The following is a 19,491-nucleotide window of genomic DNA, read 5'->3' on the forward strand; positions in this document are numbered from 1 at the left end:
GTCGTGTGAAAACAGAGCAAAATGTTTCCCCAAACATGGGATTGGATACGTTTCCAAGGCCGTGCGACATAGCCGTAGGCAATCCTGCCAAATCAAAACGGGTGTGCGACACGCCCGTGGTCGAAACTGTCAAAATGACACTGCCGTGTGCACCAACGCGCCCAAATTTGAAAACCACGAAACACATAGGCTGAAATAAAGGCACAGGGCGTGCCCCACGGCCGTGTGCCCCAATACCTTTATAAAACCCTACTATTCATATTTTATTTATTTTTATTTTTATCTTTTTAACTTACTTTTTATCTTATTTCTCCTTAATACTATTTTTACTTCATCTTTAGGTTTTACAATTTATATTAAGCAATTTATGTTTTCGGCCATTTCGTTAAGAGTTATCGCAGTTATTACTTAGGAATTTGCAACTCCACTGGAAAATGTCATCCACGACTACCATGCCCTGCTCGACCACGACCATAGCTATCACTAGTTATAATATTCTTCTGGTGCAGCAGTTGTGGACTAACAACCTCTACCACCACTGGAGTATCCTCCTCCAAATTTGCCTTAGCCGATTACTTTCCATAACTTCAATTCAAGGGTTCAATTTAACATTCAGGAAGTTTCACTTCTCTCCGTATCTTATGATCTTATATCTATATTTTTCAGTAAATATATCTTTGTACATTGAGGATAATGTACATCTTAAGTGTGGGGGGTTATTTATATAATTATCTGAAAAATCCCTGAATTTTATCTTATTCTTACGGGACTCACCCATATCACTATTAGAATAAATTTTGATTAATTTATGATTTTTATTAATATGTCTTGAATTAAAACATAGTTATTTATGCATTGATTGTTTAAACTTTAAGAAATTACAGAATCAAGCATGATAAGTTGATTTTTGAGAATTAAAAAAAAAATTAGGTTATTTCCCCAAGTTTAGGTATTATCTTGAAGTTGAAATTCACAAGATTAACATCAAAAAGCCATAATTTTTGTGAGATTTTGAGCCTTTAGAGCATATATTATTTCTTTCATGCTCACTTTTATTGTTGCTATGAGTGCGTCAATATTGATTTGTTATTCTAGAACTTGCATCGATTATGCATGTCAAGACCACTCCATTGATTTGATATGTCGAAATGATAAAGGAACTTAAGTTTAACCCCCTCACTCCAAAAAAGTCTACCTTCATAATTAACCCTTAGTGAACCCCCTTGACCTTAACAAGCCATTCATTGATTTACCCTTAATATTAACCCATAACCCATTATTGTTGAAATCCCTTCAATTAATTTGATCCTTATTTTTTTTGAGATTTGATTTGAATAAATTGCTTACCTATGTTTTATTTTTGATAGTTAGCAAAGTTCTATGTTACTTGATTTGTTCTTAAAAAAAATAAAGAAAGAAAAAAAAACGAACGAAGTTGCTGCAATTGAGATTAATCGTCTAGTGTATTACAAAATTATGTAATGCTTGGTTTAAAACGATATCAACCATGAAGAAAAGCTCAATTCTAGGATCATCTAATTAGGAATGTAATTTGTCAGCGTTAGTATTTTTCTAGTTAGGTAATTGTTCAATTGAATCTCGATTCTAACCTTCTCTTTCAACTTGTGACCACACCATCTAACCAAAGCCACGTTACAACCCTCTAAAGACCTTTTGATTGATGTATCATCTCAATATATAGTGGTGGAGATTTGATTTTCACGCAAGCCTATGGTAATAACTTTTCATATTGACTGTTGAGTGCTAAATTTGTTGTTCTTAAACACCTCGAGTGATTTGAGTGAATCTTTAGTGAGGATGTCAAACCCTATAATATTTTGAATCAAAGGTGATTACTTAGATAAGGGGAGACACCTATGTTTTCGTGATAAAATGCTCAACTTGGAATGTTTGAAACTTTGATGTTCTTCTAGTTGAATTCTCAATGTATGATTACTTATAGATTATTTTGAGATATTATTGATAGGAATTATAAGTTGAGAAAAAAATGAATTCTCAATTGTGAATTGAGGATTTTGCTTGAGGACAAGCAAACGCTTAAGTGTGAGGGTATTTGATAAGTCGTAATTTATAATATTTTTATCCCATTCTTAGCACATTTATGGATAAATTATCATTAGTTTTGTGGAATTTGATGCTCCTAATCCTTTAATTTCATGTTTTATACTTAGGTGAGCATAGGAGAGTAAAAAGAGCGAGAAATGGGCCAAAAACGGAGAAAATTGGTCAACGTGGGAAATCAACACGGCCTAGACTTCCTTACATCGGTAGACCACGCGCCCGTGTCTTTTTAGCAGACTCTAACACAGCCTAAGCCACCTCACACGGGTGTGTCGCACGGCCGTGTCCCTGTCGAGCCCAAGTCTAGTTCTATTCGGAAAAGGCCACTTTTGAAGGTTTGGAAGCATTCTAAAGCCTATATAAACACCCTAGAAGGGCACCTAAAAGAAACACGGAGTAAGAGGCAAGGAATTACTTGAAGAAAGCTAATTGATCCATCTCGGAAGCCGGATTCTCCTTCAAGACTGAAGATCTCCCTTCAATTTCCTTCAGGGTTTTTTGGGTTTTCTTTATGTTTTGTTATCATTATTCTTCTGAGATGTTTTCTTTTACAAATATGAACTAAATCCCCTAAATACCTAAGGGGAGTGAAACCTAAGAGGGATATTGTTATTATTTTCTGAATTATATGATAAATACTTGATTTGTTCTTAATTATGTGTTCTTAATTCTTGCTTTAATATTCTAGGATATTGATTCAAGTACTGATGTGCTTATTTAGAGGAGCAAAAGTACCTGTCTAAGAGTAGATCTAGTATAATTAAGCGGAGTTGATTGCACCCCTAGACATATGGCGACATAAATCTGTCGGATTAGGGTCAAACCTAATAAGGGAATCCATAGATCGAGTTAATGCAACACTAGGGGTTTTAATTAGATAGAGATTTCAATTAATCAACTTAGGGTTAGATGTTGTTAGTCTCAAGAGAGATAATAATATAAATTAGGGATTTCTATGGATCAAGTCAAGTAAATAAATAGTCTAATTCAGAGTCAAATAACAAGTGAAGTCTAGGTGGATTTTCCCTTGGGTATTGTCCAAATCAATCAGTTTCCCCAAAAGTATTTCCCCAATTTACTTCCTATGCATTCTTAGTTTAGTTAATTAGTTTAGATAAAGGAAATCCCCTTATTTTTAGGCTAGATAATAAAAAGAACGTTAATACTAGTACTTTTAGTTCCTGTAGGTTCAACATTCCGGTCTTGCTATAAGCTATACTACTGTTCGATAGGTGTGCTTGCCTTTATCGTGATAATAGTTAGTTTCCAAGTACGATCAACCATAAATATAAGACTTATCATGCACATCAATTCACTTACTAAGGGACTATCACTCGAGGTTTTTATGAGCACACTTCTCATATGGGTGTAATGTCATTTTTGGATATTTAATTTTAATGGGAGTTTCTAATTTTAATTTTTTTATTATGGACACATTTTTTAGTTATTTAAATTTACAGATATTAAGGTTATTTTGTGTAGAAATAAGGTTTATTTGATTTATTCTTACACTGGTTTTGGTAATGTTTGATCTCACTAAGGTTTAAGGGGGACCAACTAAAAATACACATGTTTAATTAACATTGCTTGTAATTTTCATTCGACAAACCCATACTTGATCTATGTCATTTGGTTGTGTAAATATCCGTGATCAATGATAGATCTAGTTACCATGTTTGTAATGAAAGTCACAGTGGTTATATGTTAACATAATTAATAGACAAGGTTATTCGGAATACATTTTGGATATGATAGTAAAGTTTTGAGCTCAAAAGGTTTTATGATGATATACAATTATAAGAAAAATAGTGTGTGTGTGTGTGTGTGTGTGTGTGTGTGTGTGTGTGTGTGTCTACTCCAAGTGGGAGATTGTTGGATGGCATGGACATCACATATATATATATATAATAAGAAAATTACATGTTATTATTTACTATCATAAAAAGTTGGCCCAAATTAAAAGAGATCTAATATGGTTAAGACTTAGAGCTTTAGTTATCAAATAAAGTATGAGCCTAATATGTGTAGATAGTCTACTATCTATTTTCTAATTGATGATAGGTTGATTAAAAGTTCAGGTTATTATGTGAAAGTTAAATATTAGGGTTATAGTCCTCAATGTAACACCCTAAATAATTTATTTCTGTTTTTGTGAAATCTGACATAAATGAGTATCTATTTCAGTGGTTAAATGATATGGGTTTGTGTTTAAGGTCTTGGGTTCAAGTATCACTTTTGGAAAATTTTGTTATTTTTGATCTAAACCTTATCCCTGTTGGGTGGGCTTATACAATATTGTTTGAAAACTCAAATCAGAATGAGCCTGCTAATTTGAATGGTAAGGAGTTAGCTTTTAGGAGGTCCTGTGTTCGAACCCCCGCGTAAGCTTGGGTGATAGTTTTTGGCGACGGCAGTTGTTAGTGGTTCAGCGGTATTGGGATTTTGAGTTAGTTTGGTGGTTAAGGGATATGGATATAGTGGGATTTGACTTAATCTTTCTATTTTTATTTTATTTTTCCCAAAAATTACTCCTCTTCCAGTTTTTGACATTACATTGTTCATTCCCTACCAAAAATCTTTTTTTTTTCTCTTCCTTTGTTCTTGTCAAAATCTCCCTTTCAAAATTGTAATAATACAAATATCTGATTGTTTTGCGCGTTTAGATAAGTGAAAGTGGTGAGTTTCTTCTTAGATTGGGAGCTTTGGTTAAAGTTTATTTAAGTTAGTTTTGCTTTTTCGTTAGTTTGATTTTTGGGTTTGGCAGCAGTGAATTGCGAGGAACGTGGTTCTCCTCTTGCAGAATTGTAGTCGAAATTATTTGAGGAAAGCAGGTAAGTGATGACCACTTGAATTTCACTGTTGTTAGGGTTGTGAGTTTGGTAATTGAGGATTTAGACTGATTTTGGGAGTTTGTATTATCAATTTTTAGGTTCTGGTGGTTTCGGAAGTGGTTTCGCATCAGAATCGTTTCAAATGTGTACACTAAACACGAAAAATCGAGGTTTGACAAGTCGAAAAAGGCACTGTCGATGCCATAAGGTGTGTGCCCGACCGTGTGGCTGGCCTTGTGTGAGACATAACCATGTGAATATCGTAAGTATGGCCGTGCGCAAGACACGACTGTGTGACGGTGTGAGTGTGGCTGTGTGGGCCACATGGGCTTGGCCAAATTGGGCGTATGGGTTTTGGATCAGACCGTGTAGGCCACATGGGCAAAGCCAATCTGGGCATGTGGGCCCACATGACTAAAATTTTTTCTAGGGTTGCATGGGTTGTTCCTATTGGCTATGGGTCTACCGTAGGATGGTAATGGCTAACCAAAGCCTAATTCATGTGATTTGATATTCTGATAGTCTGATCTAAGTAGGACACTGATAAGTATGTCTGGCTGTTTTGTTTGAGTATATATGTTATCTATATACGAGCATGTTAAGCATGTTAATTCTGTTCATTTTGTATTATGTATTTGTGTTTGGGATGGAATTTATGTAACACCCCTCGCTCGTATCCCTCATCGGAACAGGGTTCGAGGTGTTACCTGACTTAAACTCAGTCAATCACACAAAAACCGTGCTGAAAAATTTCAATCAATTTAAAACTTTTCTTTTCACATGCAATCTATCCCATATATGAGATTACGAGGTCCAAAACATTAAAACCCTATACATGCCATATACTCGAAATACTAGGATTTACTTACACCGATAACGTGAGCTCGACAGTGTGATAATATCTCCGTGAGCTCCAACCCGAAGCAGTAATCAAGTCAACAATCTATAAAACAGAGAAATGTAACAACGGAGTAAGCTTTCATAAGCTTAGTAAGTCTTAAGCAATGCAAACAAATAAACGCAATTATACTTCGATTATTTAATTTCTTAAGAGGCCAAATTCTAGGGATATTGCCATCTGGCCGAATATACACAAGCACATAATGCACGTTCAGCATTCTTATCACACTTAATCTGAATTCATATAACATATTTAAATCAAATACCCTCACATACTTTCACACCCTGACCAGGTGTATCATGATCATAGGTATAGTTTTAACATTTATTCACGTACGTATCACATTACTCACTTATGATTCACTTCAAATCAAACTCACATCTGAGTACATACCGCATACCTAGCCCACTTTACGTATTAAATGTATTCATTTGACAATCTAGCACGAGGTACCTTAGTCATAGGCTTTTCTCAAATCACCGGCATTTCGCCTACTAGGCTCGAGGCCCGATATCATTTCACCGGCTTTATAGCCTGCTAGGCTCGAAAGCTCGAATAGTATCTTACCGATATTATAGTCTGCTAAGCTCAAAGGCCCGAATAATCAAATCAACAAGTTCCATATAACATATTCATATCAATTGAGTACTAACATCATTCGAACGTATATAATTATACATCTCAAACACTTTTCTTTCATCTCATTTTCACACTTAACATTTGATAGCTTATCCATAACATTTCACTCACATTCATTTCAAACTTATCATTCGATTATAAAAGCACATTGCATATTTACCAACATGTTATACTTGCCATTAGGCCATATAAGCATGATACAATACACTATCATTTCATCTTTAACATTATTTAAACCCTTATCTTACAAGGAACACCGAATTCACATAACATATCATTTCACGGCATTACGCTCGCTAGGCACGAAGGCGAATACACATCGCCGACACGAAGCCTGCTAGGCACGAAGGCGCGAATACACATCACGGGCACGAAGCCTGCTAAGCACGAAGGCGAATACACATCACGACACGAAGCTCGCTGAGGCACGAAGGCGAATACACATCACCGCAAGACGAAGCACGCTAGGCACGAAGTCCGAATACACATCACAAAGACAAAGCACGCTAGGCACGAAGGCGAATACACATCACCGCACGAAGCACGCTAGGCACGAAGGCCTGAATATAATACCAGCACTAGGCCTGCGGGATTTATCCCTGATATAATACCAGCACGAAGCCTGCGGGATTTAACCTGGATATTTTACCAGCACGAAGCATGGGGGTCTTTAAGCCCGAATACACATCAAATATCATGCATATTTAATCATATATTAACACATCTCATTCAACATATCACATTTCCATTTCACCATTCAAACTTAAACCATAGTGACCATTCGACTATAAGTCATATGCATAAATTATTTATCGCGCAACTTAGTTCAAGTAGAACCAAAAGGTCACGATTCATCTAATATATACATATTGCTCATCGATTCGCACACAACCTTTCAAATTAGCAATTATAAGATGGTTCGCACATAGCCCATCCTTATCGATAATTTACGATGGTTTTACCCTTACTCACATATATGTCATAGGCATTTTTACCTATGCTTCTCAATTCACATTCATGATTCAATTCCAATCGATTTAGCATGCCTAAGTACATATCGCATACCTGAATAATTTACTTTACGGAACGAATCCACATATCGTATTAGCCCATAGTCTTATAGCACCACACTTTTAATGGTCTACCTCATCGAAGTTCACATTTAATCACTTTAGTGCCAAGCCATATTCGGCTACCACAAAGGACTAATAATAATAATTTTATACACATCATGGTTTCCTTTAAGTATTTAATAATCACAAATAGTGATATCTCCACCAGCACATATACGGCATAGTTTATTCATTGTAACACTCATTTAGTGCATCAAATTTCCAAATCCAATTCAACTTAAGCATAATAGCCATAATCGGCTTATAGCCTTAAATCATTACATATTCGGCACATTAACTAAATAAAATTTACATTCCCTTTACCATATAATTTAACTCTTGGGCATATAAAAAGGAATCAAGCTTAAACACTTAAGAACTTACCTAGAATGTTTCCGAACGATTACAACGGCTATTCGATTACTTTCTCTTTTCTCTTATCCGAATTTGCCCCTCTATGCTCTTGAGCTTAAAATTTAAAGATTTTAAATTAGTCATTATTAAACTATTCAAGCATCACTTTCAATATATATATATATATTCAAATTTCACACCTACTGATCATAGTAAGCTTATAAGAAATCAATAAGGAACTCATTAACAAATTTTTGTCAATGTTTACCACATAATCATAATTTCACTGCAAGCTGTCTTCCTGAGCAACAGTCACTAAATCATTTATAACTGGAGCTACGAAACTCCAAATCAAGTGATGTTAATTTTCTCTGAAAATAGACCCATATATATTTTATCCATAAAATTTTCAGGATTTTTTTCTTGGCCAATCAATACCAGATTTTTCTTAAAGTTTCCCTTATTTCACTGCTTGACTAATCTGACCACTCTTCACTATGAATCAAATTTCTCATTGTACAGAATTCAAAATATGTTCTCGTTTATTTAATTTGAAACTAGACTCATTAAGGAGTCTAATCATATAAACTTCATCTTATAACCATTTTTGTACAATTTATAATAATTTTATAAATACAGAATAGAGGATCTAGAAGTCATTCTGACCCTGTCCCACATCACTTCAAATATCTCATCATTGGAAATTTTTTTCTTACACGGTTTCTTTTATAAGAAACTAGACTCATTAGGCTTTAATTAAATAATTTATTCAGCTTCTAAATCATCTCCCACAATTTATGGTGATTTTCCAAAATCACGTTACTGCTGCTGTCCCAAGCAGATTTATTACCAATTCACTCTTTCACACATACCTTGCATGCATGTTATTTAAACATGCATATCACAAATCAATCATCACATACCTATAACTTCACTTAAGCATAATCTTCCTTTTATCATTTTAAAGCACAACATTACTCAATATTATCCAAGTTCACATTCGGCCATAATACACACAACATGTTAGCCGATTTTCCCCCCTTAGCATCTAAGGCACATGCATGCTCATTTGCTTGGCTCAACTTCATCTATTCTCCATTTTTTATCAAAAGAACATGAAACAACAACCATTTCTCTCATTTCCATTCATGACCGAATGCTCACAACACAACCAAAAATCAAAAATATGCTTCATGGGTTAAGGTAGAAACTTGGTAATTTTGTAAACCAAGGGTATTTTAGTAATTTTGTAAATCAAGGGTAACACAGTAATTCTGTAAATCAAGGGTAAAATAGTAATTCTATAAATCGAGGGTAAAACAGTAATTCTGTAAATCGAGGGTAAAACGATAATTATGTAAATCAGGGGTACTTTGGTAATTTTACAAGTCGAGGGTATTCCAATAATTGGTAAACTAATCCATGAATATGATATCTATCTAGTGTGATGTATGGAATATATGACAAAGGTGGAGTGTTGGAGTATTTCTATTGATCGGTCATGTCATATAGGCCCGAGTCGGACATCTAATTGCTTCGATTTGAAGTATCCGGAGGATGTCTATATTAAGATTATATTAAATATATATAGATTATATTAAAAAGATGGACAATCAAACCTATTTATTTCTCGATTCAATAGAAGAAAAAAAGAAAAGAGGTGAATAGGGTCCCAAATAACGAGAGATATGTAAAAAAAAGGCCTGGTTACGCCTATTCCTAATCCTAAATGGAATGTAACGACATAGGGATCCATATGTAAACATAGTATCTATTTAGATACGCTCGAATGACCCCTTCTAAACATGGATAACAATACTAATGGCCCTAAAACCCATTCTCGGCCCAAATGGGCCCACATGCTCGTGTGGCACTTTTAGCCCAAATCTAGCCACAAATATTAGATTCACCTAGCCTAGCCCAATATTTACTACACAATCAAACAACTTATCCAATTGGGCCCGTAGGCCCATTAGGCCCACATGACCCCTTTCGGCCCATCGCGGCCCGAAGTAGCCATCCTACAGCTAGAGTAGTAAGAAATACACACCTGATAGGAGACTGGAGTTAATCCACGCTCCGAGCACTCTTAGCCGACGCCCAACCCAAACGAGTACGCCATACAGCGAAAGGGATCAGCCAAGAAAGGTACCTCCACTCTCCTCATGGTTCTCTCTATTTAAAGCCAGCTTCGATCCCGTCTTATGTTAGCTTCCCGATGTGGGATCCTTCCAACATCAGAGTTTAAATTTAACACCAACTCTTGCCGCCCCTTGTTAGCAAAATAAATGCTCTTTGCTTGCCATGGGATTCGAACCCATGCCTCCCCTTAGATGCTCCACACGCTACTTGCCACTAAGCCACAAGGCTTTTTGTGTCATATTTTATCCCCAATTAATTATAAGGTCTAAAGGCCAAAGTCCAGGTTCCCTTAAAAAAAAAACCAAAATAAATTGCAAGAGCCAAGGCTTGCACCCAAGCTCCCATACAACCTTAATGACGCCACAACCACTAGACTACAAGCTTCCTTATGTCATTTATTTAACACAATAATTTAAAAGCCCTCAACCAAGCATCTAGTTTTTTTTTTTTACCAAAATTTTTGCTAAAGCCCAAGTTTGAACCCAAGATTTCTCTAACACTTCTCAGGGCCATTAACCACCAAAGCGGACATTTAATTGTGTTTTTTCATTGCACAATTAAATACTTATATACAACCTCCTTACGGACCCGCACTCAAGGCCCAATACTTCTAGGCCCAAATTTGGGGTGTTACAACTCTTCGCAAAAGTTAGCGAAGCTCTATATCTCTAAGATTGTAAGACTGCATGGGGTTCCTGTTTTGATAATTTTTTATAGAGATCCTCGCTTAACCTATCAATTCTGGAAGATATTGAATGAGGCTCTGGGTTTGAGATTGGACTTCAGTACTGCGTTCCATCCTCAGACCGATGATCAATCTCAGAAGGTGATTCAGATACTGAAGGATATGCTTCGGAGTTGTGTGATAGATTTTTGAGGTAGTTGGGAGGATTTTTTGTCACTAGCGGAGTTCGCCTATAATAACAGTTTCCAGGCTAGCATCCAGATGGCACCTTACAAAGCTTTGTATGGTCGTAAGTGTCATACTCTACTATGTTGGAATGAGTTGGGTGAACGTCGGGTTTTGAGTCTAAGTTAGTTTCCTAAACTGAAGATAAAGTTAGACTGATTCGGGATCGTCTAAAGGCACCTTCTGATAGATAGAAGTCCTATGCGGATCTGAATAGGATAGATATTGAATACCCTATGGAAGAAAGTTCTGAGATTCGGTCATAAGGGCAAGTTGAGCCCTAGGTTCATTGGGTCGTATCGAATTCTAAAATGTATGGGATCGATCGCTTATCAGTTGGAGCTACCTCTAGAGTTGGACTGTATCCATGATGTATTTCACGTCTCAATGTTGAGGCGGTACCAGTGTGATCCATCTCACGTTGTCTCTATTAAGGAGATTGAGGTTAGACTAGATTAGATTTTTGAGGAGAAGCTGGTTCAGATCTTGGATCGAGATGTTAAGGTTCCAATGAGGAAGTTCATTCTATTAGTAAAGGTTCTGTGGCAGATTCATGTCACTCAGGAAGCCACGTGGGAACCTGAGAACTCGATGCGTCAGCAGTATCCTCATCTATTCTGATCAGGTAAATTTTGAGGTTGAAATTTCTTTTAGGGGTAGAGTTGTAACACTCTGATAAATTTATTTCTGTATTTGTAAATTCTGAGACAAATGTTTATCTGCTTCAGTGGTTAAGTGTTCTGGGTGTGTGTGAGGTCTTGGGTTCAAGTCTCACATTTGCCAAATTTTGTTATTTTTCCAATCCTAGCCTTACCCTTGCCAAGTGGGCTTATGTAAAATTTTTTGTTAATCTCTATCAGAATGAGCTTGATGGTTTGGGTGGTAAGGGGGTTTGTTGTGTTGGAGGTCCTGTGTTCGAATCCCTGTGTGAGCGAGGGTGTTAATTTTTGCTCGAATGTCTGATAGAATTTCAGTTGAGTTAAAATTCTAAGGGAGTTGTGAGTAGCGGGTTAGAGGAAGAAAAATAAGGGATTTTGTTGGCATATATTTTATTTTCTTTTTTTCAAATTTTAATTAGTTTTCCCCTTTCTTCCAAAATTGACGTCGGTTTCTGCTCCTTTTCAACTTTCTTGTCAATTTTATTTTGGTTCCTCCTCTTTCTGGCGTAATCTTTTTTTCTCTGCTCCTTTCAATTTTCTTTGTTCGTCATTACTGTTATTTGCACGGTTTTGGTAAGCCTCTCAATTCTATTTCATTGTAGTAGTGTAACAATTACCGTAAGAATCTAAATTCTGTAAACAATTGTGCAGGTAAAGGCGATGAATTTGTGGTTTTCGCTTTGACTGTTTAAACTTTCACATGTAGCCATTTTGCGATGGTAAGTATGGATCGTTGCTCGATTTAGTTTTGTTGATTTCATGAATCATTTGTTAATCGGGCTTTGGGGATTCTATTTTTAGGTGCTGGTGGTCTCGGGGCTAGTTTCGCATCAAAACCGTAACAAGTGTGTACTCGAAACACGAAAACTGAGCTTCGTCGAAAGTTAGAAAACCTTACTGTCGACGCCACACAGGCATATGCCTGGCTGTGTGGTTGGCCGTGTTAGACACGGCCGTGTGATCGACAAAGGCATGGTAGTGCCCAAGACACGACCGTTTGGTGGTGTGAGCGTGGCTGTGTGAGCTACACGGGCTAGACCAATTTGGGCATATAGGCCCACACAAGCAAGCCATACGGGCATATGGGTTTTGGGTCAGGCTGTGTGGGCCCACATAGGCATATGGGCCCATATTTCTAAAATTTTACCTAAGGTCGCATGGGTCACTCCGATCAACTGTGGGCCTACCGTGGGGTCGGTAAGGGCTAACCAAACCCTAGATTATGTGCTCTGTTATTCTGATGGTATGCTCTGAGTAGGACACTGTTATACATGTCTGATTCTTCTGCTATAAATATATATATCTGTTATTTGCATGTGAGCATGTTAAGTATAATATTCTATATCTGTAATCTGTAAATATACTGGGGGGTATTTATATATGTGGAGAAAGTGTTCTGTATGGCAATCATCGTCTATATTCTGGCAGCATGGCTGCATATTATCTGAAATGTGTCATAATGACACAATATGGTGTGCAGGGATGGGTGGGTGTTTTTAACCCTACATGGTGTGATGAGATGGCCGTAGTTGGTGTGTAAAGGATGGGGGTAGGATTCTATATATCTGTTCTGTTATTTGTACTTGTATCTGTAAAGGACTTAAGTCCGAATCTGAATTTGAATCTGACTCTGTTTGTGATATCTGTATGTTTGCATGTCTAATTTTGTTGGGTTACACACTGAGTTTACATAAATTCACTTCTGTTGTCTGTTCTGTTCAGGTAATCCACAGACTTAGGTCGATTGGTGCAGCGGAGGCTCAGTGGTGACCACACGACCTGAACTGTTCATACTTAATAATTAATGGTTTTTATTTAAGTTTTGGATTTATTTGAGAATTTGTAATTTTTGGGACTCTCTAGATTGTGTGGTTTTGACGGTTGGTTTGGTTTCGTTTGGTTTCTATCCTGCTTGGTTTGACAAAACGATTTATGAAAACAACAGTTTACATAAACAAAGATTTTTCTGAAAATACGAAATTGGAATTTCTAAGACTTCTGCTGTAAATTATGTTTTGGCAAATGAATTAATTAAATAACGTTTCCAGTAATAGTTGTATAAATGAATACGAGTTATTAAGCTGAAATGATTTAACATAACGAATCTGTTTTCAAAACCCATTCTTTGTGGCTTCTCCGGACTCGACCATAACGTTTAGGCTGGGTTTGGGGTGTTCCATTTACTATTCTTAGTTTCTTACTTTCAAAATTGATAAAGATTAAATTGTTCTAATTAGAGAGATCAATTTTTTCAATATTAAAATTAAAAGCGACTGAGAGGTGTTTTTACCAAAATTCTCTTGTTAAATATATATTAATAATATTTTAATTTAATATGATAAAAATATCAATCAATTTATAATTCTATATGCATATCTAGTACAATTAAAATGATGTATTCAAGAGTTAGATTATTAAAAGTCACTAATCATATAAAATGTTTTGAAAGTGTGTAATAGTTATTTAGTAAATTCATTATTTATCTTTTTTTATTTACCCTATTTGAAGTTAGATTATTAAGTTTGTTCAATAAATTGTTAGTAAAATGGTGTATATAAATTAACTATTGTAAGCTTATTGAATGGAAACGAGTAAAAAAATACTTTTACACTTGAATCGTTTCTTTTCCTATTTCAATTGATTGTTCTCTTTGGTTAATCGATTGTTCTCTCATTTCAATGATTGCTTTCTTACTTCAATCGATTGTTTCTTGTTTTCATCGACTGTCTCGCTATCCGTTGATATCTCAACAATCGATTGTTTCTTGTATTAATCGATTGTTTCGTTATCCTCAGTTATCTCAATAGACTTGTTTGAATCCGCTGCAAAAGATAAAAATTTAGCCAATACTTTCAACCACTCAATGTCCAACCACACTGCCATAGTCATCAATAAAGTCCTTCAAATTTACAAGGGTTTTGAAGGCTTAACCCAAGTGATCGATGTGGGATGAGGATGGGGCACAAATCTTAAGCTCATTATTTCAAAGTACCCTCAAATGAAGGGTATTAACTTTGATTTACCCGTTGTTAAAGATGCTCCCAATATTCATGATTTTTTTTCTTAATTTTTAAATTAGGAATAGTGTTATCGATGACTTTGTGATAAAAATTCAAGAAATCTTAATTTTATTTAATTTTTTAAATTACTAATACCATTTTATGTTGAAGTATTGTTTATAGAAATAATTATATTCATCAAACATGAAAGTCAATGGATATATTTTCTTTTAAAATTTTGTACAATTGAATCAAAATAAAATTCTATATATATAATTAATCATCAAATAAAATTTTTATATGTATAATTACACTAAATTAAAATTCATATATCAAATTACATATTTAATCAAATTTAATATATAATTTCATCTTTTAAAACTTGTGCTCACTTTTATCTAATATATTAAAGTGGTTGAGCCTTTAGATAAGACTTACATAGGAAAAACAAAGCTGAATTCCAATATAAAACTTCACATTCAACCATTTGTATTTAAGCTCTAAGTTTTATTTCGAATAAAAGTTTTTCAGTGCAATTGAGAATGAAAATCTCAATGTGGCACATGAGTAATGACAAGTCAATCAATAGAGTATACAAATTAAGTTTGGTCAACTTCAAGCTGGATAATGATTTAGTGTATTTTTAGATTGAATCAAACTCAAGTGGCTTGTAACTATAAATATTTTGTTTATAGATTAGATCAACCATGTTTTGATTTATGTTTAAAGTTTCCTCAAAGAATTTTGTTAACTTTTGGCAATATTTTGTTGATGTTAGGTGTGGAGCATGGAGGAAATATGTTCAACAAAGTTCCTAATGGAGAAGTTATTCTTATGAAGGTTAGCCATGAAAGTTAATTGAATTCATTAAATTTACTACCAAATTATATTTTGGTTATATTTTCAAGTTTAAATCAAAATAAATTTCAAAATAGTTAAAATAATTTTCATTTTAAATTAAAGTATAATAATTAATTGGTTAGAATATACACTTACTCGATGCTATGATCTTTAATATAAAATTTTTAATACAAAATTAAGAGTTTGATCAAAGTTCAAACCTTATTGATGTAATTTTTTTTTTAATTTGTAACTTAATTTTGTACCAAAAAATTGGTATTTATATAATATATTGGGCTAAGCAACCTATCGGTTTCTAGTAAAGTCAATTTAGTTAATCTAATCAGATTTTTCATTAATGATTTAAATTAATAAAGAATTAATGTTCTTTTTATTTTGTTTTCTACCCGTAAAAAATTGACCTTTTCATTGAATTGATTTAATGATTGATTCAATCGTATTATTTTTAGTTAAAATATTAAATATCGATTGAACCAGTTCAATCAATTGATCTAGACCGATTTATTATTATTATTATTATTATTATTATTATTATTATTATTATTATTATTATTATTATTATTATTCAAACTAATAAATATATATTGATTGATTGATTTAGTAGGTACTTCACGATTGAGGAGATGAAGAATGCTTGAAATTATTGAGAATTGTTATGAAGCAATATTAGAGACCGGAAAAATGATATTATTGGAATCAATAATGCCAGGACTGCTCACAGCTGACGTTGTTGTAGTTACAAACACTTAGGGTGGATTCAAATGGGTAACGCGTTTATCTGCAGAAAACAGTGGTGACAGTGAAATTAGATATTGTAGTGATACTATAACGTGAGATAAAAAATAAGCTAAACACACTGCACCATACCCAATCATCTATCCAAATCTACCCTCAATCTCGATGTGGGATAGCTTCATGTGCTCCCTGGTGCAAAGGGAAGGACATTCAAAGAGTTTGAGACATTGGCCTTTCAAGCTGGTTTCGCTGCTTTCAAACCTATTTGTCGTGCTTACAATTATTGGGCCACGGAATTGTTCCAGAACGTCAACAATTCACCACAATAATTATTATCATTTCACATTTTACTGGAGTAATTACGATCCCAATTGCACAAGGTGTTGTATTTACAATTCTAGTTTTGGGCTTGATACCGATGTTGGGCCTTCAATTTAACTACTAGACCCGTTTTAGCTTTAAGGGCTCTTGGACCTCTTCTTTTGGCATTGCATGGAAACGGAACATCAGTGGTGATTTACTTTGTCGATTTCCATGATATACATGCTTTGGGTTTTTGAATATTTTCATTTTAATGAAAGAAACTCCAAATATGAGAAGCTTTGTATTTCGAATTTCAAAGGCACACTTTAACATTTCAAAGTGGCTGCCTCTTCTATGCTTTGTCAAAGCCTGCTTAGCTAGGTTTGAACCGAGTCATAAGCCTAAACGATTGTTAGATGCGCTCACCCTACTTCAAGTAGCGGTAAGGGAATCCCTCTTGCGGTATATAGATAAAAATAGAAACACATGTTGGTATATTTTAATTGTGTAGGTTGATATATTTGAAGTTGCTGCAATGTGTTAATGGAAGTATTCATTTTCATTTATCACTGCGACAAAATAATTTGTCTTATTTGAAATATTGACAATTTATTGATACAAAATTTGGGGTTGTGTTGATATCATGGAATAATTCAAACCCATTAATGACACTTAATTCACTTGGAGAAACTTATCTGAAGGATTGGATCGGATCATTTATATAAATCCCTTAGATCAAGGAAGTTGGATCAGACCAAAGCTTGAAGACTTATATGCCAACAATCTATTTTACTTTGGTTATTATTATATTGTATTTAGCTATTTTAACTACTTTTTGGAAGAGATTGTGATTGATCTTTAATATGTTAGTAAGTCTCGAATTTATTTATATATTTGAGAGACTATAGGTAGATGTATTGATTTTTTTTAGAGCACCTATTTTTCAATAAGAAACATTATTTATGATAGTGCATTTTGACTGTAAAGCCTCTTAGTGATTGGTTTTACAAGCTAAATTATCAGGGAGAGAATATAGTGATGAAAGGTCTAGTCTTTGAAATACAAAAGTGAGGATTCTTATTAGGGGTGTGTTAGAACTAGGATCATTGGTTGTATTTATTTCAAAATTAATGGATTCATCTCACTAAACTAAGCTCTACAAACGTAAGAAAATCAAATTGCATAAACAATTTTACTGTCCACTATTTTATTGTGGTTGTCACAGTTTGATCAAAAGTGCACACTTTCGTTGTCACTTTTGCTAATACTCCGTTTCTTTTAATTTTGCAATTGGTTCAGGTCAATGATTGGTATTAAAGTTGCTCACTTAACATAGATAGTGGAGATTCTTGGTGTTGCTATTTTCAAGTTATGAAATGATCATCAATCACCCGTCTTCTGATATTGGATTGTGAAAATTATACCCATTAGAAGGGCACATATAAAGGCATATATCAAGTCTATTGATGAAAAGACTTGGCGCTCTATTCTTATAGAAAAGCACGTAAGAACACCTTGCTAATGTTAACCCCAAAGCACTGTATGCAATTTTTTGTGGAGTTGACCAACAAGAATTCAAGAGGATCTCAAAGTGCACCATTGTCAAAGCAGCTTGCACATTCTACAAATTACTCATGAGGGAACCAACATTGATTGTTAGGTAGTCCAAAATGCAAATGTTAACCATTATATTTGAGAGTCTATGATGCAAGATTTAAAAACCATAGGTGAATTATATGCTAAATTATGTGACCTGTCAAATCAAGCATTTGTCTTGGGAGAAAAATATTCCAACATCAAGTTAGTTAGAAAAGTGCTAAGATCTCTACTTGGGAGAAGAATATTACAATACCAAAATGAAAGTGATCTAAAATTTGGGTGACCAAAATGAAAGTGTAAATATGATGTGACATGTACTTTAGATAAATTAAACTACAAACCAGTATGAATTAATTGAACCGAATTAAAAATTGATTCAACTAATTATTAAACCAATTTTAATATATTGTTTTTATTTTTATAAAAGAATTAATAATTTATTTAATGGAATTTTAATATATGGCTCGGAGCCTCGGTTTTTATTTCTTGGGGCCTGAAAAATATCAATTGTTATATAGTATAGCTTCCCTTTAATCCAAGTGAATTCGGTTCAAATTTGTAAATATCTTTCAAAACACAGTTCATATGAACAAAACGAATAATTCGATTCTTTGATAAATCTTTTACAAACCATGAAAACAAATGTTAAAACTTTCTTTTACCTAAATATAAATATAAATGCATATATATATATATATATATATATATATATATATATATATATATATATTATATTTCCAATATCAAAGATCATAATCAATATGCGTTACATAAATATACTACGTCCTGGATTGCATGGGAAAATATTGCTTAACAATCTTTACTTGTAGAAATTACACAGTAAATTAAATTACTTAGCTCCCAAGATGAGAACATTGGCAATATTTGGTTACATAAACTCCGACAGCAACTGCCGACGAAACTGCTGCAATGATTTCCATGGCCAACCTTTTATTCCAATTCATTGTTGAAGCTTTAACATCCACACCTGCAGCTGCCGCTGTGCTTCGCTTTGGCATTATCACGTAAAGAATGCCATTGAAGAACTTTGCTTGTATTTGGTTTGCTTCTATTTCGTTTGAAACATTAAATTCTCTCCGGAATCGGTTTCTTTTTTCCGTCAGAGTCCGATTCACGTTCTCCACTGATCACTAGGTTCCCAGAACTGCTCAGTTGAACTCGCAATTGCTGCCTTTTGAATCCTGCAATTTCCAATCTCTTCTTTAAAATCTGTTTATTATCTAAATGTGTCTTTTCCATATTCTTCTTTAATTTTGATAGCAGTATAGATGGAATATTGAAATCTTTTGCATCTATTTTAATATAAAATATAAAATTAAACAATTTGATACATTGGTGGGAAA

General features: G+C 34.3%; 1 protein-coding gene across 1 annotated transcript in view; it reads right to left on the reverse strand.

Annotated features, from left to right (window-relative positions):
* LOC108462612 (caffeic acid 3-O-methyltransferase-like) overlaps positions 1-19,146 on the reverse strand; it is a 57,248-nt gene extending 38,102 nt beyond the window's left edge. The window contains exon 1 of the mRNA XM_017762539.2: positions 19,021-19,146. Within this exon, the coding sequence (XP_017618028.2) occupies positions 19,021-19,146 (126 nt within the window). The remainder of the gene's footprint in view (positions 1-19,020) is intronic.
* Positions 19,147-19,491: the final 345 nt, after the last annotated feature.

This window comes from Gossypium arboreum, chromosome 13 (assembly GCF_025698485.1).
Source record: "Gossypium arboreum isolate Shixiya-1 chromosome 13, ASM2569848v2, whole genome shotgun sequence".
NCBI classification, from domain to species: Eukaryota; Viridiplantae; Streptophyta; class Magnoliopsida; order Malvales; family Malvaceae; genus Gossypium; species Gossypium arboreum.